The 27,236-nt window shown below is 48.1% G+C and overlaps 3 protein-coding genes across 3 annotated transcripts; all 3 read left to right on the forward strand.

Moving 5' to 3' along the window:
* The first annotated feature begins 1,052 nt into the window (after positions 1–1,052).
* Positions 1,053–8,977, forward strand: LOC125551958 (pentatricopeptide repeat-containing protein At1g62350). The gene is made up of 3 exons (XM_048715381.1): positions 1,053–1,257; positions 1,328–1,674; positions 8,500–8,977. Exons 2-3 carry the CDS (start codon positions 1,339–1,341, stop codon positions 8,902–8,904), a joined length of 741 nt encoding a protein of 246 aa, XP_048571338.1. The 5' UTR covers positions 1,053–1,257; positions 1,328–1,338; the 3' UTR covers positions 8,905–8,977.
* A 135-nt stretch (positions 8,978–9,112) lies between these two features.
* On the forward strand, positions 9,113–13,250 carry LOC125551957 (probable leucine-rich repeat receptor-like protein kinase IMK3). Its single transcript, XM_048715380.1, has 2 exons — positions 9,113–12,213; positions 12,319–13,250. Exons 1-2 carry the CDS (start codon positions 10,425–10,427, stop codon positions 12,990–12,992), a joined length of 2,463 nt encoding a protein of 820 aa, XP_048571337.1. The 5' UTR covers positions 9,113–10,424; the 3' UTR covers positions 12,993–13,250.
* Positions 13,251–17,496: 4,246 nt separating this feature from the next.
* LOC125551959 (laccase-3-like) lies at positions 17,497–20,100 on the forward strand. Its single transcript, XM_048715382.1, has 4 exons — positions 17,497–17,719; positions 17,829–18,225; positions 18,323–18,451; positions 18,788–20,100. The coding sequence occupies exons 1-4, from the start codon at positions 17,600–17,602 to the stop codon at positions 19,942–19,944; spliced, it is 1,803 nt and encodes a 600-aa protein (XP_048571339.1). The 5' UTR covers positions 17,497–17,599; the 3' UTR covers positions 19,945–20,100.
* The last annotated feature ends 7,136 nt before the right edge of the window (positions 20,101–27,236 follow it).

The following is a 27,236-nucleotide window of genomic DNA, read 5'->3' on the forward strand; positions in this document are numbered from 1 at the left end:
TTTATTTCTTGCCCTTTTGTTTCTCTGCCTTTCTTTTTTGTCGGTTTTTTATTTTTTATTTTTAAACATGTCTAATTTTATTTCAACACATGTTTATTTTCGTTTATTTTTTGTCTACATGTAAAACAATTTTTATACACCTTTAACATTTTTCAAATGCAACTTTAATCTTTTTTGCAAAAATATGTTCTGAATATATTTTTTAAATACATGTTAATCAATTTTCCAAATACACGTTGAAACATTTTTCAAATGTAAAATATATTTTTTAAGTATGCAAACATTTTTTGTACATTGTATAGACATTTTTTTTGGAAATCTTACGACCATTGTTTTGAAACTTGTGAAGATTATGTTAGATATGTTGTACATTTTTTTCTGAATGTACGCAAAATTTTGTTTCTTTTACAAACATATTTTCTGCATTTTATAAAAATTCTTTTTAAATGTCATGTACATTTTTTTAATATGTGTGAAATTTTTTAATTATAAAAAATATTTCTCTCACACATGATTAATATTTGTTCTGTAGATCATTAACATTTTTTGTGCATATGAGTAACATTTTTGTACACATGATTAACATTTTTCGTGAACATGATTAACATTTTTTGTTCACATGAGTACCATTTTATGTATACATGATAAACATTCCGTTTTTTATTCATGTAATGCATTTTTTGTATACATCAGAAACATTTTTATATACACATTTAACATTTTTCAGTGCAGGATTACATTTTCTAAAATTTTATGTAAATTGTTTTTAGTATAATATATATATATGTATATAGAATGAGAATATTTCGTATATATATTAAATTAAAAATAAAAATAAAAATATGAAGGGAAAACGAAAATAAATGTTAAAAAACACGCAGGACGTCATCTTGACGTCAGCGTGACGCTGCAAGTAGTTACCGGGCCGTCCCTGTTTGGGTTCCTGTAGGCGAGCTGTGCGTCGGCGCCGCTGCGTGCGGCACAGAGCCACGCCCCTCCCTAGTACCATGGGAAATTAGCGATGGGCCGGCTGAAAAAAAAAGGCCTATCCCGACCCATGAAACAACGCACGGAGCCTCCCGAATCACGACTCTGCCGCTCCTCCCGATCTCGCCGGCTCGCTACCTGCTCGTCGGACGCCGTCGCCGCCTGGCTCGCTGGCAGACGCCCAAGATCCGCCCCTGCCGGCCCCGCCCGCCCAGCGCCCGGAGCCACCTCGCCCGCCGCCCAGTCCACACTCGGCAGCCCAAGATTACCGTACGCTGATTTCTTTTGTTTCTTGTTTGATGTTGGAGTCCCGCGTCTTGTTCACTACTCTGTCTCACAGGTCCCACCCAAATGCTTTCCCGTCTCCTCCCACGCCGCCACCACCGTCGCCTCCTCCAAACCCTACAACCGGCAGCCACCGCCGCGGGTGAACTCCACCAGAGGTTGTGCTCTACCGCGGCGGCATCGAGCCCAAGCCTTTCGATATGGCGGCGGAAGAAGGAGATGGGGAAGGAAGGCCTCATGGCGGTCGCGCAGCTCAAGCGGCTCGCGGCGCTACCCCCTGCCGGAGGCCACCAGAGGCTGGTGGAGTACATGAAATTGCATGTGTCTCGGCTCCTCCGCACCGACCTCCTCGCCGTCCTCGCTGAACTGCTCCGCCAGGACCACGTCATCCTCTCCATGAAGGTACTGCTTCCACCCCCGACGAGTCTGCTCGCGTTTCTGTTTCTTTTGCGAATATATCTAGCTTGCTATTGCTTTTTCTCTAGTACTCTCGCCCTAATTGAGAGTAAAACAGATGATTATGCTGCTGTTTGAGGCAAATGGGTCCTATATGGGGTTGCAGTGGTATTGACTGTCAAGTCATGTGCATATCGATGTACTCCCTCCTTCCATCTATATAGGGCCTAATGCATTTTTTAAGACTGACTATTGACAAGATTAATAGTACATGACATGCACAATGTGAACATTATATCATTGAAAGCTCCTTTCACACACGAATTTAACGGTGTGCTTTGTGTAAGTTGCATGTCATATATTATTGCTCCAATATTTGGTCAAAGTTAGCCTTGAAAAACGCATTAGGCCCTATATATATGGAAGGAGGGAGTAGGAAATTAGTGGTTCAGAACTTCAGATATGTTATCAACACCGAAATGGCTTCCAGTCTACAGTCATGAATGGGAATATGCGATTTTTTATCACGGACCATGATTCATAAAGCTGTTGTATGCAGAAATATATCATGCATATGTTTTATGTAGGATTATTTTTGCTGTTGGAGTTAGTAAGTGCTGAAATTCAATAGCTGTGATTCACCTCATAGGCTTTTAGTACTCTTGCCTGTCGCCAGGCGCTATTTGTGATATATGCTATCCAATGTAGTGAATTGGACCTCTGAAGTGTGGTCTTCATTTGAACATGCTTCTGCAGCATTGATGATTTTTAGGTTCTTTGTGCTTGTCTGTACCTGAACACTTAAACTCTTACCACTACCCCTCCCCCTCTCCCCCTGGTTCTGCCTAATGTAATGCCTACATGGAAGTTCACATTGAGATGATATCATAATCAATAGCAGAACAATTTGCATGACTGGGAAGTTCACATTAGTCTTGAGATGCCTAATGTGGCGTGTACATGGAGGTTTAGATTCAGGGGGTATCCTATCGATAACAAGACAATTCGAAGTAAACAGCATATTCAGGCCATGTGGTCTTAAATGGCATACACATCTGAGTGCGTCCTGTCAGTGGCAGAGCCAGGATTGAAACAAAGCCCGGGCCCTATTTTTTTTTCTTCTGACCAATAATAACGCTTCAAATATTTAGTTTGGTAACTCTTCCAAATATTTAGATTGGTTATATTAGTAGATTCGCAGAAAATTAATATAAAAGAATGTACAAATTATCAATCATTACCTTTGCCCATGGAGGGAGACCAACATGCCTAAAGGTTCACCGTCCCGCTTTACCCCAAAGTGTTATGAATTTAAATTTACAAGAAACTCCATGTACAAGAATTCAGGTGTAGTAAGCTCCTTGCGTCACTTGTATTTGATAGGCAGTTCCTATATTTGCTCTCAATGCTCTGAAAGAGGCGGTCTGCATGGTCAAATTTACCACCCTGGATAAACATATAAACTAATGTAGTACTTAGCTAATTTCGGGGTTTAAGAACATTGCACTCCCTCTGTTCCTAAATATAAGTATTTTTAGAGATTCCAATATGAACTACATACGGATGTATATAGACATATAGACATAATTTAGAGTGTAGATTCACTCATTTTGCTCCGTTTGTAGTCCATATTGGAATCTCTAAAAAGACTTATATTTAGGAACGGAGGGATTAATTGAGTTTGTGGTTGTGGTGCTGGAGGTAGCTCCTTTTGGTAGCTGGTCTCGTAGCTAGAGCTGTTTGTTCTAGCGTTATGATCTATCTAGTTTAGCAGGTGATGTAAGGAGACTTTGTATGCACTGCTCATGGTTTCTGCTAATGGAAATCGGAGGAGACCCCTTTTGCTAAAGAAAAACTTAGCTAATTGGCTATAGTAGTATTTGTTGTTCAATGAAAAGATATGCCATGAAAGAGTATACACACATCCTAAGCCAAACCAAGTTCATTAAGGATGATGATTTACACCCATTTTGATAGTTGAGGATGTGATGTGAATGGTTTAGAGTTGAAAAGGGTGTTTTGTGGACCGGGGCTAAAATTGAGGCACACAAAATGCCGTGTTCCTTCCTTTTCTTCCCTACATCCTTTGAGGCATGCTACAATGCAGTTACAAAGTGATTGATGCTGTTTATTTAGATTGCACGTTTAGTAATTTCTTTTGAGAAATCAAAACACGCGCGCGCGCCGGGGGGGGGGGGGTACCACCTGAATATATTACTCAAAGTGTCCATTATGCCAAGAGAGTGATCTAGCTTATAAGGAAAACCGGATAAATGTTTTGAACAAGTTGACCCCATTTATGAGGGAAACCGGGTTGAAAACCATACAAGTAAGAAGGGAAAAAAGAAATACGAGAGAGAAAAATGGGAGTCCATGACTAGGCACAACCCAGCCAACAGATATCACCAAAAGACACAAGAGATGTGGGGTGTCGTCTAGGGTAACACAATACCAAGACTTTGCAAGTTGCCGAGAGCACTTGCTTGCGTTATCCACACGCCGTGATACATGAGCATCCACAATCAGTGAGCGCCATAGCATGGCCGCAGGCTCCGCCACAAAGGGCAAGAATTGGAGTAATGCAAGCCGAGAGAACGCCAGCGAACATGAACCTTGGCTGGGAGCTCTGCCACAGGAAATCAAAATGATTAGCAAGTTGGAGAGGCACGTTGCGCCAACTTTTAACAAAGATTAACCGATAGTACACCAAGAGCACGAAGCTCGCCGGAACACACAGTCGCCATTGGAGGGAACTGCGCAAGCACATCAACATGGAGTCGACGTCGAGGCACCACAAAGAGAAGTGGGCAAGGGGAGCAGTCCTCGTCGTACAAGCGGAGGCAAGATGAGTAAAGGTGCACTCTAGACCACACCTCCAGGGAGGTTACGACACAGGGGAGCGACCCTGTGGTCGCTCAAATACAAGATCCGAGCAGGGATTTCTCCCAGAGTCCACCTAAACTCCGCCAGATCGGGATCAATAAAGTGCCATCAGGATGGAAAATGGCACGAAGTTTCGCCACTGTCTCGGCCAACAACAGCCAACCGACCATCGATTTCTCCCAATCCAGCTCAGCTGCCAATTGCATAGCATCTTGGCGTTGAGGGCGCCGACGAGGACCATCGGCAAAGCGTCCTTGGCTGGCAGGTAGGGCCATGAACGGCGATAGCCCACCGAGAGAGCTGGAAGGCGGGGGCCACGACGCCACCTTCGTTGGCGTGCCACGAAGAGGCACGACGTCGACCGGATGTTGGGGTGATGGAGGTGGGGAGCTTTCGGAGGCGTATGTGGCTTTTGGATCTGCGGGGAGGGTGAAGCTGAAGCATCTGAAGCGTCACCGTGGCCATAAGGGGGCGCGCAGAGGTAGAGGAGGTCTTGAGCGGGGAGGGGAGGTAGAGCCACACCATCAATGGTGACCGCACAATTGACGGTGGTCAGGTGTTGGGGGAGGGTGTCGATGCAGGAAGCGTGGTGCTTTGCATGGGGTCATGAGGCAAATCAGCACATCTGGCATGGGAACTGCCAAAGCAAGGGGATTCGCTGTCGGCTGAGATGTCACACGGGGACGACTAACAGAACCAGCGGTCCGCGGCGAGCGCGGATAGGAGACGAAGGGACTGACACAATTAACACGGGATCTGGAGGCGATAGAGCTCGCCGCGCGCCGATGGAAGCAACGGGCACCAGCAGGTCGCTGAGGATGCAAGATGCGGACCTTGCAAAGATCTGCCTGCCAGCGACGGTGCAGGCGAGCAGGGGCCCTGTTAGGCCAGGGCACTCTAGCAGCAAGGGAGGAGGTCGTAGGGCTCCCCCCCGACAGGGAGCCAGCAGGCGCGAAATCCTAGGATGGGGGTTGAAGGACATGGCCGAGGTTTGGATCTGAGGGGAGCGGTAGAATCTCTGTGAGCAGTGCTTCGCGAGGAAAATGAGTTCCGCCGGCCGCTATCGGGCTTTGCCCCGTGGCCGTGTGCCTACGGCAACGATGGGAGGTAGTGGACGATGGGGGCGGCGACGGCGGTTAGAGATGGGATTTCCACCCCGAGCCGCCTCAGGGAGATGACCGCCCGCGCGGGGGGGGGGGGGGGGGGGGGGGGGGGGGGGGGGGGGGGGGGGGGGGGGGGGGGGGGGCTCTCGTCAGCTTCAAGCGATATTGTTCAGTATCTTCTTAATTAACCCAATGGGGAGCTACCATTTATATCATGCATGTCTTGGTGTGGTGATCTCGCCTCTCACTTGAACTTTGGGTTTTCATGGCCAATGCTATGATATTGTACATCTAATGAAAACATATTCATCATTCCTTCACACTAAATTGTATTGGCTTTTGACATCCCAAACTTTGAATTTATTGGGGTTACGACTTTCGATTGTATATTTACATCTCACATAATTCAAGGATTTGGTGTTTTATTTTGGCAAACTAGTTTTTGTAATGGCCCAGGTTCCAAACTAGCGTAGACCTAACCCTACTAGGGTTGGCGACATACTATGGAAGTAACCTTTTTTTTTGTCAATTCAACAAATGGTTAACTCATGGTTAGTTTCCATGGAGCTCTTGCCCTTATATGTTGGTGGTGTTCTATTTCCCTAAGCAATATGAGATTATTGTCCTACACATGTCTTATTTAAAAGTGTCGGGTTATCACACCCACCCACCTTCAAAGGAACCGACGCCCGGTGCACCACCAACATACCCACCCTGGGAAAATGACCATCTTCTTTCCCTCTTGGTACACAATCATGCATCCATGTGCCATATGCCGGTGCCCTAGATGTGCACGTGCCTGTGTAACCGTGAGTGTCCACTGTGATACAACTTCTGTAAATTCCTGGAAACATACGAATGAAAGATTTGGTGCCTCCTAAGGTTGTTCGGCAATGATGTGGCTTACTCGGCCATGTTCTCTTTTTCCTGGTGCAGGACATGCATTCACTGTTGTCTGTCCCTTTCCCACCTATGGCGTCTTGGTTGCAGACCCTAGATTTAACTTTGCCGGTGTGGGCTCGGTGTTTCACTTGTTGAGGGCAAGCATTAGTTAGTGTCCCTCTACCCCGCAGCTGTAGCATGCCTTCAGTTCTTGGAGTCCTATATTAATTGTGCGGAGGGTTGTTATTGTGCCTCGGCAATCTAGTATTCTACACTTGGTAGTCTGGACACTGGTTGGTATTCTATGAGGAGCTACCCACCCATGGTGACCCTGCCACGGTGCTCTGCGCTTGCGGTACTCAAGCCATCTCCTAGAATCTCTCTTGGAATGGCCTTGTTGACGAGGTGCTGGAAGGTGGCGACATAGTCGGACGCCTGTGTGTCCGTAAGTCCGGGATTCAGTCCCTTCAAGAATCTTGCGTTATTGTCTGCCTCAGTTGGGATGTCAGCTCTCCCATGGCCGCCACTTTAGTAGTGGCTCAAGTACTCTGGAGTAACATCTTTCTCTGGGTCAGAGCCTGGAACTCATCCCTCTCTGATTCCTTGTCTAGATTGGCTGAGTTCAGGAGGACCTAGCCTTAAACCTTTGAAGGATTGAAAGCCCCTTTGGATGCTGACAATTGGCCAAAGGACATACAAAGGAAGCTTAATGTAGCCAACTGCAATGGGCCAGGCTGTGTTCAAACTCAAATTAGCGGCACACCAGCTCAAAGGTGTGGCCTAAGACTAGTGGGGAACTTGCTGAATTTCACATACTGACGCAAAAGGCATCCTGTGGAATGAGTTCGCCAGTGCCTTGCATACCACACAGTTCCCTGCGTGCATGCTGGATCTAAAGAGGGATGAGTTTCAGGCTGTAACCCGGGGGAAAGATGTCTGTATCGGAGTATGTGAGCTGCTTTACTCAACTGGTGCGCTATGAGGGAGCTCTCATCGCAACTGTCAGGGATAAGACAACAAGGTTCTTGAAGGGGTGGATCCCAGACTAAAGGAACGATTTGTCTCCTGTGATTTCCCTACCTTCCAGCACCTCGTTAACAAGGTCATCCTCAAGATTAAGCTGGAGGAGCACCACAGAAGGGTCACCATGGGGTGGGTAGCTCCCAACAGAAGACCAAATAACATCCAAGCTTCTAATTCGGAACATTAGACAACTGAGGCCCAACAACAATGCGCAGTCTCCTAGAGCTAAAGCGGGAGGTCATCACTCCAACACTACAGGGAAGGTGTGCTAGAGAGGCACTTTGCTAGTGCCGACCACAACAAGAGAAACGCAGGGCTCACGCCAGTGAAGTTCAATTTGGGCCTGCAAGCAGAAGGCCGCAGGCGGGACTAGGACGCGGCATACTCTCCAGACACCAAGAAATGCAGATTGCACACCAGGACAGACAAGGCGTGGCCGAGTCAACCAAGCTATTGCTGAAGAACCTCAGGAGGCACAAGATGTTGCCCTTCGTATGTTTGTGGGACTCCACGTCTCCAGAGTCATTGAGCCTCAGGAAGCATTTTTGTCATTAAAAACCAAATCATTGCTACATAGCCAAAGCGACCAAAGTAAGGCATACATGACCAAATCATTTACTGATAGATGTTAAAATGCATATTTGATGCCTTGGCAATAGAATTATTATATTATCTATTCAGATCCTAATTCCTCAATCATAGAGAAGCTCAGCCCCTTTATTTCCATTTCTGGGGACCGGCTGAGCTATTTCAGTTGTGCAGCGTGCATTTGTGTTGCAAGAAGTGCCGTGTACATTTGTTGGACATGGTCTCGTCTCATTATTTACCTTGGTTAATAGGTGGATGTACCTGCAACCTAGAGCAGATTAGTGTAGAAGAAACAATTTATATTTGAACTTGCGTAGGCTCGTGTAAGCTTAAACATTTTTGTGTTTTGCAGATATATGGCGTTGTGAGGAGAGAGATCTGGTATCGGCCAGATATGTACTTGTACCGAGACATGCTACATATGCTAGCTAGAAACAAGAAGGTTGACGAGACAAGGCAGGTCTGGGCAGATCTGAAGTCTGAAGGAGTGCTGTTTGATCAGCACACTTACGGTGATATCGTGCGAGTCTTCTGCGATGCCGGCTTGATTGACCTGGCAATGGAATTCTACGAAGACATGAGGAGCTCCCCGGAGCCACCTCTGTCCTTGCCATTCCGGGTTATACTGAAAGGCCTGATCCCATACCCGGAGCTGAGGGAGAAGATAAAACAAGATTTTCTGGAACTTTTCCCTGATATGATTGTGTATGATCCCCCGGATAGCTTGTCCGATATAGATGATGAATTCAGATTTTGATTCAGTATAAATATTTGCATACTTTTATGCTTGAAGCTACTATCAAAGATCTACTGGAATGCTCACCTGCTCAGCTAGTGTTTGCCCTCTGCCTGCGTTGTAGCCGGGCCTTCATCTCTCTTGCCTTTTGATGGATCATATCATTCGTAAGTCCTGTCGGTTCCCTATTTGATCCAAGAGCTGTGAAGCTACGGAGCGCAATAAGAACCTAAGAAGCCATTGGTTAGTCATGATATCATTGGTTAGAACGAAGCTGTGATATTCTTTGGAGATGTAAACTTGTGATAGTGGCTAACGGCCATGGCCATTTCAACGTCCTAGTAGTAGTACTAGAATTAGAAGGAATCTCATCCAGCTCCGGCGTTCCCATCGAAACCGGGGGATGTGACTTGCTTGTCCTATCATTCTTCCTTTTCCGTTTCTGCCCAGAGCCAGTCCCAGAGGAGCTCTTTGCAGTGCAGTGAGGCGCCGCTTTCAGTTACCCTTTCTACTCATCTTTTGAACCCGTTGGATGCTGCGTGCATAGGTATCAGCACCTGGCCGTTGGGAAGCACCGGCAGGGTCAAAGGCGCACAGTAAAGTGAAGGATGGCCACGGGACAGCGGGCACCAACCCCACGGCCATGGCCTCCTCCTGAGCCGTGCTCGTGCTGCGCACATTCCTCCAATAGTGTACCACATGATGGTCCATCATGTGGCTTGGTGCACCACCAGCCACCAGGAGTAGCACCAGCCACCAGGGAGCAGTTGACAAAGCCTGGGCGCAAAGATCCAGCAAAATCTCTCCGGGCACGAAATGAATAGAATGATGGTGTCTCCCGGTCTCGCCAAACCCGCCGTGCCGCGCGGCCGCTGACGCGGCGGGCCATGGCGGCCGTGGGGATCCACGTCCAGCGGCACGTCGCCGGCCGACACCCCGAGTGCCCCTTCCCCATGCACCCGTTTGCTGTCTGCCCCTCCCTCCCAAATCCCTCTTTACTGCCAATAAATTCACCCGCTGCTCTCGATGTATTAAAACCCCCGACGCACGTGATCGCTGCTGCTGACATAGCCGTTGGCGTCGCAGGCAGGGTACGGCCCTGCGGCTGCACTGAATGGCATAGAGATTGGATTCTTTCCGGGCCCGCACGCACCGTAGCGCCGGTCTGCCCTTGAGCCTTCAACGTAGGAGCACAACCACTACGTAGCCGTAGGAGTACAAGCTAATTTAAATTAGTCTTGGTCGCTGCCGTGGCAGCGGCACGAGCACGACGAGCTAGCCGTTGCTTAGCGCATCGCATCTGGATGCTTGAATCCCTTCGGCTAATTATATTCCCTCCTTTCTTTCCTCTCACCTGCCGGCTTTGCATATATAGAGTCCAGCACTATTGCTTTTCCCACCGCACCAACAACTCGTCAAAAACAGCGCCTAGCTACCGAGCTAGGTACGAGGATACACATATTGCAGCTGCATTGCGTTTGTTTTGGATTAGATCCTAGAGCTAGTAGTGGCAGAGCTTGCTTAGCTAGCTGTTAGTCCCAATGGGTGTGTGGAGGAGCAACCGGTGCAGTGTTGGGCCAAGAGGCGTCATGCTCGCGCTGCCACTGCTGGTCCTCCTGCTGCACGCGGCGTCACCGGCGCGCGGGCAGGCGTCGCCGGACTCGGACGGCGTGGTGATCGCGCAGGCGGACCTGCAGGGGCTGCAGGCGATCCGGCAGGCGCTGGTCGACCCGCGGGGGTTCCTGCGCGGCTGGAACGGCACGGGCCTCGGCGCCTGCTCCGGGGAGTGGGCAGGCGTCAAGTGCGCGCGTGGCAAGGTCGTCGCGCTGCAGCTGCCGTTCAAGGCCCTCGCCGGCGCGCTCTCCGACAAGGTCGGCCAGCTCACCGCGCTGCGCAAGCTCAGCCTCCACGACAACGCGCTCGGCGGCCAGGTGCCGGCCGCCATCGGCTTCCTCCGCGACCTCCGCGGCCTCTACCTCTTCAACAACCGCTTCGCGGGCGCCGTGCCGCCGGCGCTCGGCGGGTGCGCCTTCCTCCAGACGCTCGACCTCAGCGGCAACTCGCTCTCCGGGACCATCCCTTCCTCTCTCGCCAATGCAACCAGGCTCTACAGGCTCGACCTCGCGCACAACAACCTCTCCGGTGCTGTGCCGGCCAGTCTCACCTCTCTCCGTTTCCTCGAGTCCCTTAGCCTCAACAATAACAATCTCACTGGCGAGATGCCATCCACCATTGGCAATCTCAGGATGCTCCGTGGTCTGTCTCTAAGCAGCAATCTGATCAGTGGCAGCATCCCTGATGGGATTGGGAACCTCTCAAGGCTCCAATTTCTGGACCTTTCTGACAATCTTTTAGGTGGTAGCCTCCCTGTCTCACTCTTCAACGTTACCTCGTTAGTAGAGATCAAGCTCGATGGCAATGGCATTGGAGGTCACATTCCTGAAGCCATTGACGGGCTCAAGAACCTAACCAAGCTGTCCATGAGGAGAAATGCCCTCGTCGGGGAAATTCCGGCGGCCACCGGGAACCTCTCAAGGCTGTCGTTGCTCGACGTCTCCGAGAACAACCTCACGGGAGGGATTCCAGGGTCCTTGAGCAGCCTTGCCAATCTCAACTCTTTCAATGTGTCTTACAACAACCTCTCAGGCCCTGTGCCTGTGGTTCTTTCCAACAGGTTCAATTCGAGCTCCTTCGTAGGAAACCTTCAGCTGTGTGGGTTCAATGGCTCCGATATCTGCACCTCCGCTTCTTCTCCGGCGACCATGGCGTCTCCGCCGCTCCCTTTGTCACAGCGGCCGACCCGGAGGCTCAATAGAAAGGAGCTCATCATTGCAGTCGGAGGCATCTGCTTGCTCTTCGGTCTCCTCTTCTGCTGCGTCTTCATCTTCTGGAGGAAAGATAAGAAGGACAGCGCACCTTCCCAGAAGGGCACCAAGGGCACGGCAACCAAGGATGCCGGGAAGCCTGGCACGGTCGCCGGCAAGGGAAGTGACGCCAACGGGGACGGCGGTGGCAAGCTAGTCCACTTTGACGGCCCCCTCTCGTTCACGGCGGATGACCTGCTTTGCGCGACCGCGGAGATCCTGGGGAAGAGCACGTACGGGACAGTGTACAAGGCGACCATGGAGGACGGCAGCTACGTGGCGGTGAAGCGGCTCCGGGAGAAGATCGCCAAGAGCAGCAAGGAGTTCGAGGGGGAGGTGAACGCGCTCGGCAAGCTCCGGCACCCCAACCTCCTCTCCCTCAGGGCCTACTACCATGGCCCTAAGGGCGAGAAGCTCCTGGTGTTCGACTTCATGACCAAAGGCAACCTCGCCTCTTTCCTCCATGGTAACCACATTTCTTCGGTGCTCTCTTACTACACCATTAGCTTTGCCTTGTTTCATTCTGTGTTCTGACCACAACTCTGCCATGCCCACTGTTCTTGCACTGCAGCTCGCGCGCCGGACAGCGCACCAGTGAGCTGGTCGACGAGGATGAACATCGCCGTGGGCGTGGCCCGGGGGCTGCACCACCTGCACACCGATGCAAGCATGGTGCACGGCAACCTGACGAGCAGCAACATCCTCCTGGACGAGGACAACAACGCCAAGATCGCCGACTGCGGCCTGCCGCGCCTCATGAGCGCCGCGGCCAACAACAACGTGGTCGCCGCGGCCGGCGCGCTCGGCTACCGCGCGCCCGAGCTCTCCAAGCTGAAGAAGGCCAACACCAAGACCGACATCTACAGCCTGGGCATGATCATGCTCGAGCTCCTCACCGGCAAGTCGCCAGGGGACACGACCAACGGGCTCGACTTGCCGCAGTGGGTGGCCTCCGTCGTCGAGGAGGAGTGGACCAACGAGGTGTTCGACCTTGAGCTAATGAAGGACGCGGCCACGGGCTCGGAGACCGGCGAGGAGCTCGTGAAGACGCTGAAGCTCGCGTTGCATTGCGTCGATCCTTCGTCCGTGGCACGGCCCGAGGCGCAGCAGGTACTGCGGCAGCTCGAGCAGATCAAGCCCTCGATCGCGGTCTCCGCCACCTCGTCCTTCACTGGCGAGCCGAGCCATACTACTGCGACCGCCACTACCATCACCGATGACACAAGATCCACCACCACAGAGTAGTCAGCCCCTTGCAGACTGAAAGAAAATTCCAGCTCTTAGTTACTTCAGACTATTAATAAGTAGACTTCAGAGTCTATTTTTCAGTCTGTATATAGAGTTCTTAGAGGGCAGGAGAATTTTGGTACCCGTGTCATTCTTTGATTCCTAAATTCATTTGTATCTGGCAGAAGCACTCCTTGTTATCAGAAGATGATTTGGGAGTGCTGGCCTTTCTTTACATGTTTCAACGAACCTTTACTGCTTCAGTACTTGTCTGAACTCTGAAAGGGATGCCATTCGACTCCTTGAAAGCAATACATCGTTTGATTTACTTACTGTGGATTCTTTTAACAGTGGCGCTCTAGTCATGAAGAGCAAGGTAACATGGCATGCCTTGGTACTCCTACCTTTTTCCGTTACAGGATCAGAAAATAAGCCCTGGTGATAGACACACTTTGTTGTTAGCTTACATATGCAAATCTGAACGCACGACAGGTAAAAGATTCTGCATCACTTTCTACCCAAGTTACACAACGTTTATCATCTGCCTGATGCGCAATCGTAAATGAGGACGCTAGAGGTACTACCTCCGTAACAAAATGTAAGATGTTTTTTGGTTTTGCATAGGGCGTAGAAAACGTCTTACATTTTGCAATGGAGGGAGTGAAATCTAAGGCGGCAAAACGTGTTTGGTAAGTGGCAGATTGTATTCTTTCACGGGATTGCGGCAGATAGTTTCCTACTTTCTGCTACTTACTCTGAACTGTAGGTTTCTTGCTGGTATGGGCAGTGATGTACCAACCTTTGTCTCCAATCTCTTGGACAGTTGGACTCTTCTCCCATCCAACCAGAAGGAAGTAGCAAGACGGCGTTAACCAATTTTGGTTGGTCGGTAACGTGAATCAAACCCCCAAGCGTGCAGTCCCTGTCACCTTTTAACTCCTTGGATTAGGTCTGAATCGTACCTGCACTGCATATCTGCTGATTTGCTCTGTTCTTCTGCCTCAACTGCTAGTCAAGGCGAGCCACATCACTGTCACATGTTCAATGCTTGCAGATCGCTTGCCACCATAATCTTTTGTCCAAAGAGCAGAGCCTATCTGAAGTTGAAGTGTAGGGCTTGCCTACTGAAAGTCAGAAGTATTTTTTTTTAAAAGGAAGTAAAAAAAAAATATCACACTCCTGGTCAATTTGCAGTTTGTTTACAGTAAAAACCAGACAGAGTGAATAAGCATTTGAGTCCTTCATAGTGTAGAGAAAATTAAGGATCTCACTGATAGGATCGCCTGGGACACTTTTAGCTGGACTTGCTCTAACGAACACAGGTACGTTTTTCTTCTCCAGGTGCGGCGATGAGACAGGCGATGGATTAGTTAACAGTTTCCGAAAAAGCACGTGATTAGTTAATGGTCACCAGCGAGAAAATAGTACGCAAGCTGCTGAATGACCCTAACTAATCACATCGCACCTGCGTCGCCTCCTGCCCACCTAATCGCTGAAACTTGAGGAATCGCTGGGTTGGAGTGGGGAAAAGAGGGCCACACCATTTGACCTCGCTTTGTCAAACAGCCTATGCAGGCTGCAGCGTGGCTCCGGCGTTGAGAGATTCTCCACCTCAAACTCAAAGTGATCCATCTACTTTGCAGGTCTGTACTACTAGTGTCAAGTTGTTGTGCCCTTTCCAGCTGAACTGGTGTCCAATCTTGAATTCAAGTCCAGTCCAATCGGCTTTGTGATGCACCTAACATGTTTTTGATTCTTTTACTGGAAATGTGTTTCCATACATGTTTCTGAATGCTATATGAGTCGGGTGAAATTGGCACTAGATAACTGCTAGTTGACTTAGAGCATCTCTAGCCGATCTCTTATAATTTATAATTTAGCCCCCAAATGGCTCTTATATCTTAACTCTTCATATTTAAGGAGTTAAATAAAAAAGACTCCTAGCCAAACTCCTAAAACTTAACTCCCTAAAACATATTTCTTTGTCAACTCTTCTATGTTTTTGTTTACGTGCTACTTTCAATTACATAATATTTGCACACATATTAAATTCAAACTTAATAAAACAAAAATTCACACAATTCATGAATATTACAAATTTAAAATTTACAAATCAAATTATTCAAATTCAAACACACAAAAGGGTCCAATGAAGTAAAGAGCATGATAAAAGCACAACAATCAAGTTTTAACAAGATCACCTTGGAGCTGAGTATGAGTTTCTCGGTTCTGGATGCTTCAGTGCACTGCGAGGAATTTCAGTGCACTGCGAGGAATCTCTGTGCTCCGATTCAATAGGATCCTCATTGGTTATGTACCGAAAGTTCTCTGTCATGCCTCTCTCATCTTCAGTGATCATATTATACAAAATGATGCAACATGTCATTATTAGCCATAAGACTTGTAGGTTCAAATACTCGACATGGCCACAAATAATGGCTAAGCGCTTCTGAAGCACATCGAAAGCACTCTCAACATCCTTCCTTGCTGACTCTTGACGCATTACAAAGTGGGATCTCTTGTTGCCTTGAGGACACATGATTGTCTTCACAAATATGGCCCATGAAGGATAGATGACATCTGCGAGGTAGTAACCCATCATGTATTGCTGACCACTGACAATGTAGTTGCAAGGATTGCAACAAGCCTATTGAAGAGTGGTGATCTCAACAGCACATTCAGGTCACTACGGGAGCCAGGCAATCCAAAATATGAATGTCAAATTCACTGACCCTCTGTTGCAACAGCCTCGAAGGATTGTTGGATCTTTGGAGTGTCCTATGTACCGATCTTTTCATCGCTGGACAATTCTTCCATGTCCAGTGCATGCAATCGATTGTACAAGGATCCCATGCCATCCTCGGTTTACACTCAAAACCAATAGTCTCTCGGTGTCTTCATCATTGGTTTCCCTCAAGTACTCTGCCCCATAGATCTCAATAATGCACGGCTTGTGTGTATCTCCGAGCGGCCTACACGATTAAATCATCCCCAATGTGGACATAGTCAGCAATGGTGTTGGCCGAACAACCATAGGCAAGCACTCGAATAGCCACGCCACACTTCATCAATGGGCTCGCCCTTTATCTACCCCGACGCATCCTTCGTCAGTTTAAACTATTTATCATGCTTCTCCACTACTGTGTCAATGGTGAGGAAGAGACTTCGGTGCATCCGAGATCGCCAACAAAAATGCTTCTCCAGATAGGTTGCATTGGGGTTGAAGCAATCCTTCATAAGCTTCGCGTGGCCTTCTGTTCTATCTCGATTGATGTACAAGCGGTGAAATTGTCATTCTAGTGTTGACCGCTGAAAGTCCTCATCGACGATCACAACAATGGCCATTTTGAAATCATAGTCGTCTTCTTCCTCCTTGCCCGACAAAAAGTCATCAAAGAACATCTCCCTCAACCTCTTCATCTATAATATGCAATATTCTAGGTTGAATTCGTTTTTAAAAACAACAAAACGTAATAAAAATAGCTAAAAACACACACGTAAGTAATTCATCGAAGCTAGAGGTGGACGACGAGCGCGCGAGACGACCGATAATAAACGGTAGGGCAGTAGACAATCGGTAGTAGACGATGAGCCTCAAAGTGAACTTGTCGATCGTTAACGAAGCTCATAGGTCTTGCCACGATAACGACACCGCCAAGCTCCTCAGTAGGTGCTCGTCATCTCGTTCGTCCGCCGGCTTCATTTTGGAACAAATGAAGTTCCTCCTATGGTTTTTTCGGCCATGGGATCAAGGTTGCAGCAGCGGAGATATGTGTCAATTTCGACGACGACGGTAGATGGCGACTTGTGGGGCAGGAGGAGCGGCTCAGGCTGCTTGGGTGTCAGCGGGGGGGGGGGGGGGGGGGGGGGGGGGGGGGGGGGGGGGGGGGGGGCGTGGACGCCGGAGGCAACACCGATGTCGATGCAGTGTGAGCGGATCAGAGGGCCTAAATTATTCCGAGAATTGACATCGGACAAATATATTTAAGGGCAAGCCGAGCCGGCGCTTAAAACTTTGAAGGAGTTATAAGCAAGATAAGTGTTGGACCAGGTCCGATTTAACTCCTCAAAGCGAAAAAAAAGAGTTATAAATCCTTTTAAAGGACCGACCGGCTAGAGAGAAACTCTTAGTCAGAAAAGAAGTGATCACTGCTTTTCAACGTTTGCTCGATGGTCTATCTATCTACCTTGTCGATTGACCGATTTAATGCGGTCAGAAAAGCACCGGCCGATCTACCATTCTGCACAGCATGGAGCAGGAAGAATTCCATGAGCAAAGTGAAACGCAACAACGCATGGCGCCAGTGGCCAGTGGGTGCAACAACTCCCCGTCACCATTTCTGAACCATGGGCAGACCGTCCTTAAAGGGCAGGAATTAAAAGAGCAGGCGCAATCGAATCGCACGGAATCGTAACCTAATCTTCCAAACCTCAAACAACCGCACTGACCTGACCTCCCCCAGACGCGCGCCTCGGCTTACTCGGCCGATCGGCGAGAGGACCTCTATATATACTCAGTCTCGCACTTGGTTTTGTCATCAAGGCAACAACAACATCTTCACCTGGCAGAATTAAGTGAGCAGCTAGCCAGCTAGCCCGCCCATTGGAAGGAGCTAGTGTTAGCAATGGAGGCGACCGCGGCGACGAGACGCCTCATGGGGCTCTGCTGCTGCCTCTCTGGTGTTATCCTGCTCTCCTTCCTGCTCCCCGGCGCACTGGCAGAGGAGCGATTCTACGAGTTCGTTGTACGTCTCTATCTCTCTCTTCTCGTATATAGAGTATATTCTTAGTTCGTGATAGCAATGCTTAATCGATCTGCTTGTACGTTGTTGGCAATGAATATATGGCATGCAGGTCCAGGAGACGGTGGTGAAGCGGCTGTGCCAGACGAACCGGATCATCACGGTGAACGGGCAGTTCCCGGGGCCGACCATCGAGGTGCACAACGGCGACACGCTGGCGATCAGGGCGGTGAACATGGCGCAGTACAACGTGACCCTCCACTGGCACGGCCTCCGGCAGCTGCGGAACGGGTGGGCGGACGGGCCGGAGTTCGTGACGCAGTGCCCCATCCGCCCGGGGTCCAGCTACACGTACCGCTACACCATCCAGGAGCAGGAGGGTACCCTGTGGTGGCACGCGCACAGCTCCTGGCTCCGCGCCACCGTGCACGGCGCGCTCATCATCCTCCCCAAGCGCGGCATGCCCTACCCCTTCCCCAAGCCCAACAAGGAGTTCCCAGTCGTCCTGGGTACGTAGCACGCATGTCGATTGATACTGTCTGAGAGAGACGATCACTTGGTTTGTTTCGTTTCTGAATTCTGATCGGATCATCGATGGATGTGCAGCGGAGTGGTGGAGGAGGGACCCGATCGCGGTGCTCAGGCAGTCCATGGTCACCGGTGCGCCGCCCAACGTCTCTGACACCATCCTCATCAACGGCCAGCCCGGGGATTTCCTTCCGTGCTCCAGCCAAGGTGAGCGTCGCTTCGGTTGTCTTGTGCGGGAGATCGATTCATTATTGCGGTTGTTGAAAAAAACAGTGTTCTTTTGAGTTCCCCATTCTCTTGCAGTGCAAATTTCCAGATATGGTTAAACCGACCAAAAGAACTTTATTTTTGTTTGGAAAAAAAACCATCTCAGCACGTGAAAGTTGTTTGGAAAAAACTGATAGCTTGGCATAGGTCTTGTCTAACACTACGACCTACAGTACAATACAATATTGAAATGGGGAAAATGGCGCTGTGCGTGTACAATTACAATATATATAGTAACTAATCATTTGCGCGCTGTGCATGTACATCACCACACAGAGACGAGCATCATTCCGGTGGTCGCTGGCGAGACGAACCTGCTGCGCATCATCAACGCGGCCATGAACTCGGAGCTCTTCGTCTCCCTCGCCGGCCACAAGATGACGGTGGTCGCCGCCGACGCCGTGTACACCAAGCCCTTCGAGACCACCGTCGTGCTCCTTGGTCCCGGACAGACCACCGACGTCCTCGTCACCGCCCACGCCGCCCCTGGCCGCTACTACCTCGGCGCCCGCGTCTACGCCTCTGCGCAGAACGTCCCCTTCGACAACACCACCGCCACCGCCGTCTTCCAGTACAAGAACGCGGCCGGCTGCCCGCCCACAGGGGCAGGCGCTGGCCTTGGAGACCACACCGGCCTAGGCCGTCCCCGATCCTCTGGCAATCCCGGCCGCGCAGGGCCGGCGCCAATGTTCCCAATGCTGCCAGCGAACAACGACACGAACACGGCGACCGGGTTCTCGAACCTCATCCGGAGCCCGAGGCCGGTGAAGGTGCCTGGACCGGTGACACAGGAGGTGTTCACCACGATTGGCTTCGGTCTGTTCAACTGCCAGCCGGGCCCGTTCTGCCAGGGCCCCAACAACACCCGGTTCGGCGCGAGCATGAACAACGTGTCCTTCCAGCTCCCCAACACCGTCTCCCTGCTGCAGGCGCACTACCACCGCATCCCCGGCGTCTTCACCGAGGACTTCCCGGCTCGCCCGCCGGTGGTCTTCGACTACACCTCGCAGAACGTCCCCCGCGCGCTGTGGCAGCCCGTGAAGGGCACGCGGCTGTACCGCGTCAAGTACGGCGCCGTGGTGCAGATGGTGTTCCAGGACACGGGCATCTTCGCCGCGGAGGAGCACCCCATGCACATCCACGGCTACCACTTCTACGTGCTCGCCACCGGGTTCGGCAACTACAACCCCAGGCGGGACGAGGCCAAGTTCAACATGGTCGACCCGCCCAGCCGGAACACCATCGGCGTGCCTGTCGGCGGGTGGGCCGTGGTGCGCTTCCTGGCAGACAACCCGGGCGTGTGGCTCGTGCACTGCCACATCGACGCGCATCTCACCGGCGGGCTCGCCATGGCGTTGGTGGTGGAGGACGGCAAGACCGAGCTCCAGACCACGATGCCGCCGCCGCTCGACCTGCCCGTCTGCGGCCCGTAGAGGTTTCCTGGTGACTTTCTGTACATGGCGGGGAACGTGAGTCTGTGTGCGTCTTACGTGTTGTGAATTGTGATGCTATCTGTTTGCCATTCCAATTTGGTATTGTAATTTGGATTTTCGATTTGAAATTGTAAAGAAAAGGCAAGTTTTTCGTTACGGGCCTCCTTTTTCTTTATCGATATAAGTGTTTACACAGTGGGCCTCATTAACTAGTAACGGGCTTTATGAAGCGGCCTCCTTACAATTAACTAAATGCATGACCCCTAAAAAAAAACCTAAATGCATGTCCTAAGCTATGGCCAGGGGATATCCTATCTGCCGCTCTCTGCGGCAGAATGTCGACCGCACGCACAGGCGGATTTCCCGACTGGCCGGCCCATGTGGCTAGCGACCAGTACAGAACCGAAAATGCAGGGCTCGAAAAAAAAAGCGCTATAAGAAGGGATGGAACCAGCGAGCGCATGCGCATCCTTCTGAGAAAATGCTGCTGCTAGCGAGCTTAGCTTGTGTACGATGCAGCGCATATTAAGAACCAAACCGACTGCGGATCCGAACACTTTTTAAACTTTGAACGCAAAACAATTTTCTTGAAAAAAGGTGAATGTTTTATGAAACCGCGAACACTTTGAAAAATTGTGAATAAAATTTGAAAAAACTAAAACATTTCAAAAAATGCAAACAATTTTAGGAAACGGGAACATTTTTTAAAACTCCCCCAAAAATTGAAATCGCGGACATTTTTCTGAAAACTGGAACATTTTTCAAATTCAAAAACAATTTTTAGATACGCAAACATTTTCGAAACATGGAAACATTTTTATGAACTACTAAAAAAAATTTTAAACATATTTTTTTAACATTTCTGAACCTTTTTTAAACTCCCGAATAAAATTTGAAACACAAACATTATTTGAAATTTTTGAACAATTTTTGAAACTACCAGACAACAATTGAAAATATGAAAATTTCTTGAAATTTGTGAACAATATTTGGAATGGGAACAATTGTTGAAACTCCCGAACAAAATTTGAAAACACGAACAATTTTTCTAAAATTTGTGAATTTTTTTAAAAATGGAACATTCTTTTGAAATCCTAAACAAATTTGGAAAAGTTGTGAAATTTTGAAAAAAAAACATAAAGAAAATAAAACAAAAACGAAAAAAGAATAGAAACAGAAAAATAAATAGAAAAAAGAAAAAAAATAGTAGAAAGAGACCAGAAAACCAGTCCAAAAATGCTCCAGGAACTGCTAGAAGGTTCCCAAAACTGGTAGAAACCAGGGCTGGAACCTTCCAGAAGGTCCCAAAACCAGATGCGATCTACTCGTTATCTATCTTAAATGGGTCGGCCTAGTCGTTCGCTTACTGTCATCGCCGTGTGCGTTACCTCGACAGTTAGACGCAGAGAGTGTCAAATAGGACATTCCATGGCCAGGGCCGGTTGACAAGTCAAGGCCCTAATTCAAGTTGATAAACCGGAGACTCTGCACACAAATATTTGTATTGACTAAAAGAACACAAATATTTGTAGACTTCTCTAGAAAAAATATTTTTAGACGCGCTTGCTTATTTTTCAACGGCTAATAGCTTTATGATGACGTTTAATTCTACTCTCCCAACGAGCATTAGACAAAGATTTCAAAGTGAATTTTTGAAGATGGTAAGGAGAACATTAAATCTTATTGCTTAACTTATAAACACGTATATTCATTGTACAACACCAAAAATAGCACATACCTTTCTTTTAGAGAACAAAACATATTTGTTTATTGACATCTTAGCACACAAATATGGAAAACAAACATTACACGAATTATACCATGAAGTTGAAGAAAGGGACCTGGGGTTTCATTGCTTGTTTCCTGGATGAAATCAAATCGAACGGAGAGCATGGAGAGAACATGATAAACCAAGTAATATGTAGCTGGACAATTGCAAATTAAGGTGTTAGAAATAAAAAGAAAATGTGATCTTCATCTCCATTAACCTGAGCCAAACGGTTAAAAATCGAAACGGCATGGCGGCACACCATTGTTAGGTGACTGGGTAAGAAGAGGAACAAGCTTGAGCGGAGAGAAGACGCCTAGAGACTGTGGACGATACATCACTCCTAATTTTTGATTGTTCTGATGTGCTGCCTAGCCTATTTTTTAGGCAATGCGATGCCTAGCTGCTGGCAGTTCGGATGCCTACATGTTGTATTAGTAAGCCTCTAAGGCCTTAGTGCTGGGTGCTTAAAGAAAGAGAGTATTGTTGCATCTCAAAGAAATTCTATCACACGAATGAAGAGTGCTCCAGATCACTGTTTAGTTATTTTAAACCTGTAGAACCCGTGAGGGAAGGAGTGCAGTTTTCTCCCCTAAGCACCGGCTGGCTTCGGAAGCCAACGTTTGATTTTGTTCCACTTATAAGCACATGTGTAAGCACCAACATTTTCTCTCTCTCTCTGAGGCACCTGTGTAAGCACCTGTGATGTAGAGGGCCTAATGGCTGAATTAGTCTAGCCATTCAGGTTTATTTCGCCTATGGGGACAGGCCTATGCACTACTTATAAATACAAGAGTAAAGTGTATCATAAGTCCTAAAACTATTGGAGATGTGTCACTTTAGTTCTATAACTTCGAAACTGCAGTTTTGGGTCCTAAAACTATTGAAGGTGTGTCAATTTAGTCCTATAACTTTAAAACTGCAGTTTTGGGTCTTAAAACTATTGAAGGTGTGTCACTTAGTCCTATAATTTTGAAGCTGCAGTTTTTGGTCCCAAAACTATGTAAGTTGGTTCCTCTTAGGTCCTAAGCTTTAATGGCTAGAATTGACCTGCCGACGTGTCGCTTGGAAATGCTTGGATTGTTGCCACGTTGATCCAATGGACCCACCAGGTTAACTTACGAAAGATAAATATGCAAGAAAACCCCTAGAGCATTGTCTCGCCTCATTCTCACGCCCTCGTCTTCTCTCACACATAGAATGCCCAGAGGCGACAATACGGAGGCCATCAGTGGCATGATGGCTTGAGCTCCAACGAGGAGAGTAGAGCGGTCATCTCATCCTCCACCCAACAATAGCTGAATGACACGTCGCACAACGTCCAATTGCTACCCACCTATGGTTGTTGTTGGGGCTGCGTCACTCTCGTCGACCATCGTGCCAACTTCGCGATTTCTGCGCACTCCTGCGTGTCGTCCGACAATAGCGACAATTCCCCACTTGTGGCCATGCTCGTGCCCAAACAACAACCTGCACGACCGGCTCTATGACAATGGTGTTAGGGCAACGAGGATGTCATGAGAGAGAGGGGAGAGAGAGACGTGGGATGGCGTCCTCCACCCGGATTGGCTCGGGATCTCCCTGGCGGCTGCGCCGAGGGAGAGGGATGTCATCTTCCATGCTGACTGGCTCGGGGTCTCCCCGGCGGTCACGCCAAACCTCTCAATAAGGCTACCATGCAACTCATGGTCATGCAGGTTGGAGCACACACTGCAACGTGGAAGCGTATGGACAACTTTTGGGAAAGTAAACACATATAAAGGGCTCATTTGAAAAATGCACCATAGATGCTGGTCATGCAAGCTTAGGACCTTAGATGAACAAACTTACATAGTTTTGAGACCCAAAACTGCAATTTTGAAGTTATAGGAGTAAAATGACACACCTTCAGTAGTTTTAGGACCCGAAACTGCAGTTTCAAATACTGACATATCTCCTATAATTTTAGGACCAAAAAGTGCAGCTTCAAAGTTATAGGACTAAACTGACATGCCTCTGATAGTTTTAGGACTTGTGATGCATTTTACTCTAAATACAAACCTCAGCTTAGGGCCATGTTCGGCTACACCTGATGCACATGCTCAGGATATAGCCTAGTTATGGTATGCAATGAAGCTCTTTCTTTAGCTACGGACATCGCTTGCCAGCGCAACAAGGGATTGTGCAGCAACAACAAAGCATGTTCAAGGTTCTCCTAGCGAGGGAGACCCTTTTTTGGTAGGGAAGCAACGATGACCTTTCCTTCTGGTATTGATGGATCAACCCTTATAAATCAGAACGAGTTGCTTCTATTGTTAGGTTTTATATGTACTCAGTGACAACATTTCAAAGTTGAAAACAACATATATTATAGTAGAATCTCCAAAGTCCCAACCCCCCAATGATGTGATTGTTGTAACTGAGATCTACCGGTCTAGAGGCAATAATAAAGTTATTAGTTATATTTTCTTATATCATGATAAATGTTTATTATTCATGCTAGAATTGTATTAACTGGAAACTTAGTACATGTGTGAATACATAGACAAACAGAGTGTCACTAGTTTGCCTCTACTTGACTAGTTCGTTGAATCAATGATGGTTATGTTTTCTAACCATAGACATGAGTTGTTATTTGATTAACGGGATCACATTATTAGAGAATGATGTGATTGACTTGACCCATCCGTTAGCTTAGCACGATGATCGTTTAGTTTGTTGCTATTGCTTTCTTCATGACTTATACATGTTCCTATGACCATGAGATTATGCAACTCCCGAATACCAGAAGAACACTTTGTGTGCTACCAAATGTCACAACGTAACTGGGTGATTATAAAGGTGCTCTGCAGGTGTCTCTGATGGTGTTAGTTGAGTTGGCATAGATCGAGATTAGGATTTGTCACTCCGGTTGTCGGAGAAGTATCTCTGGGCCCTCTCGGTAATGCACATCACTATAAGCCTTGCAAGCAATGCGACTAATGAGTTAGTTACGGGATGATGCATTGAGGAACGAGTAAAGAGACTTGCCGGTAACGAGATTGAACTAGGTATTTATAACACCCTCGATGCGACTATATCTCCCACGTGTCGAGGCACGACTTAGAGGCATAATCGCATTGAAGGCATATGTCGCAAGTTAGGCAATCTTCACAACATCCCATGTAATAAGATAATAAAAGGGGAGATAACATAGTTGGCTTACACTCGCCACGTCAATCAAGTACATAAATAACATTACATCATCCAAACACTCATGGCCCGACTACGGCGCCAAAATAAAAGAGAACCCAACGTGCGACACGGTCCCGATCACCCCCAACTGGGCACCACTACTGATCATCAGGAAAGGAAACATAGTAACGTTGAGAGTCTTCGTCGAACTCCCACTTGAGCTCAAATGCGTCTCCTGGAGCAGAATCATCAGGCCCTGCATCTGGTGTAATAGTAATCTGTGAGCCACAGGGACTCAGCAATCTCGCACCCTCGCGATCAAGACTATTTAAGCTTATAGGTAAGGCAAGGTAAAGTATATGTGGAGCTGCAGCAAGCGACTAGCAAATATGGTGGCTAACTTATTCGCAAAAGAGAGTGAGAAGAGGAGGCAAAGCGCAAGCGAGAAACTAGAGAACAACCTGCGCAAACATTACTCCAACACCGTGTCCACTTCCCGGACTCCGCCGAGAAGAGGCCGTCACAGTAAAGCACTCAGTTGATTCATTTTAGTTAAGTTAAGGTTCAAGTTACCTACAACCGGACATTAACAAATTCCCATCTGCCCATAACCGCGGGCATGGCTTTTCGAAAGTTCAAATCCCTGCAGGGGAGTCCCAACTTAGCCCATGACAAGCTCTCACGGTCAACGAAGGAATAGACCTCCTCCCAAGACGTTCCGATCAGACTCGGTATCTCGGTTCTTCAAGACACTCCGACAGGTTAAAACAAGACCAGCAACACCGCCCGAATGTGCCGACAAATCCCGATAGGAGCTGCACATATCTCTTTCTCAGGGCACACTCAGATTGTCCAAACTTCCGGTAGGCCAGCCCAGAGTTGCCCCTGGTGGCCACCGGCAGCTGACAGGTTGGACCAACACTCAGAGGAGCACTGGCCCGGGGGGGCTAAAATAAGATGACCCTCGGGCTCTGGAAACCCAAGGAAAAAATAGGCTAGGCGGCAAATGGTAAAACCAAGGTTGGGCATTGCTGGAAAAGCTTTAATCAAGGCGAACTATCAAGGGGTTCCCATTATAACCCAACCGCGTAAGGAACGCAAAATCCGGGAACATAACACCGATATGACGGAAACTAGGGCGGCAAGAGTGGAACAAAACACTAGGCGAGAGGCCGAGCCTTCCATTCTTTACCAAGTGTATAGATGCATTAAGATAACAAGATAATATAATGATATCCCAACAAGTAAATAAATGTCCCAACAAGGAACGGCCTTCAATCTTCACCTGCAACTAGCAACGCTATAAGAGGGGCTGAGCAAAGCGGTAACATAGCCAATCAACGATTTGCTAGGACAAGGTGGGTTAGAGGTTTGACATGGAAATTTGGGAGGCTTGAAAGCAAGTGGTAGGCATCGTAGCATTGGCATAGCAAAAGAGCGAGCAAACTAGCATAGCAAAGATAGTAGTGAGTTCGAGGGTATGATCATCTTGCCTGCACAGTTGTCAGAGTTGACTGGATCCTCGAAAGCAAACTCAACGGGCTCCTCGTTAGCGAACTCGTCTCCCGGCTCCACCCAAACAAGACAAACAAGCAACAAGGACACAAATCAACCACGTGCAACTCAAACAACATGATGCAAAGATGATATGCTATGCGGGATGCGATGCGGGATGCATATGCAAGATGTGACAAGGAATGCATGAACCTGGCCTCAACTTGGAAAACCAATTGTGCCACTGGAAAGATGAGATTAAATCGCTTGAAAACGATATAAAGAACACTGGAATCGGAGTTACGGTTTGGAAATGGCAAGCAATTCAAATATGACACCGGTCTATTATTTACAGCAAGTAGCCATCTAAATGCAATGAGATGAACATGCTACAGTACCCAAACATGACAACAAAATACATGGCAGGGATGCATTCAAGATGCTTAACAAAAGTCTAGCACTGAGCTACGGCCAAATCATCCTTTAACAGGTTCAAACAAGCATGGCAAAAATGCATATGACAAACAGATTTCAGACTTAGTGAAATTAACACTTGTCTGGAATTTCAGATCAGGTAGCCCTCTTCGGAGCAACAAAACTACATGCTACAGGGCCTGAACATGGCAAAATAAAGCATGGCACGGAGCTACTCAAAGAGCTTAACAAAAGTCTCTTAGTGACCTTGAGCCAAAAGGGATCAGAAAATACAATTGCAAGCATGTGAACATAGCAAAAATATAATCAGTTTTCAGACTTAGTGAAAACTGGCACATGCTGAAACATATCTCAAGTAGGCATGTTTACGAGCTCGATGTACTCACTACGGTGCAAGTCATGATAAGCTAAGCATACATACATCAATAATACACAAAATTCA

Source organism: Triticum urartu, chromosome 4 (genome assembly GCF_003073215.2).
Source record: "Triticum urartu cultivar G1812 chromosome 4, Tu2.1, whole genome shotgun sequence".
Classification (NCBI taxonomy): domain Eukaryota; kingdom Viridiplantae; phylum Streptophyta; class Magnoliopsida; order Poales; family Poaceae; genus Triticum; species Triticum urartu.

What these genes read in the sequence shown, in the direction of transcription:
- LOC125551958 (XM_048715381.1), top strand. Translation starts at nt 1,339, where the DNA reads ATGCTTTCCCGTCTCCTCCCACGCCGCCACCACCGTCGCCTCCTCCAA. An exon ending in ACGTCATCCTCTCCATGAAG is followed by an intron (nt 1,675 to 8,499) that starts GTACTGCTTCCA and finishes TGTGTTTTGCAG; the next exon opens with ATATATGGCGTTGTGAGGAG.
- LOC125551957 (XM_048715380.1), top strand. Translation starts at nt 10,425, where the DNA reads ATGGGTGTGTGGAGGAGCAACCGGTGCAGTGTTGGGCCAAGAGGCGTC. An exon ending in CCTCGCCTCTTTCCTCCATG is followed by an intron (nt 12,214 to 12,318) that starts GTAACCACATTT and finishes CTTGCACTGCAG; the next exon opens with CTCGCGCGCCGGACAGCGCA.
- LOC125551959 (XM_048715382.1), top strand. Translation starts at nt 17,600, where the DNA reads ATGGAGGCGACCGCGGCGACGAGACGCCTCATGGGGCTCTGCTGCTGC. An exon ending in AGCGATTCTACGAGTTCGTT is followed by an intron (nt 17,720 to 17,828) that starts GTACGTCTCTAT and finishes TATGGCATGCAG; the next exon opens with GTCCAGGAGACGGTGGTGAA. An exon ending in CCTTCCGTGCTCCAGCCAAG is followed by an intron (nt 18,452 to 18,787) that starts GTGAGCGTCGCT and finishes ATCACCACACAG; the next exon opens with AGACGAGCATCATTCCGGTG.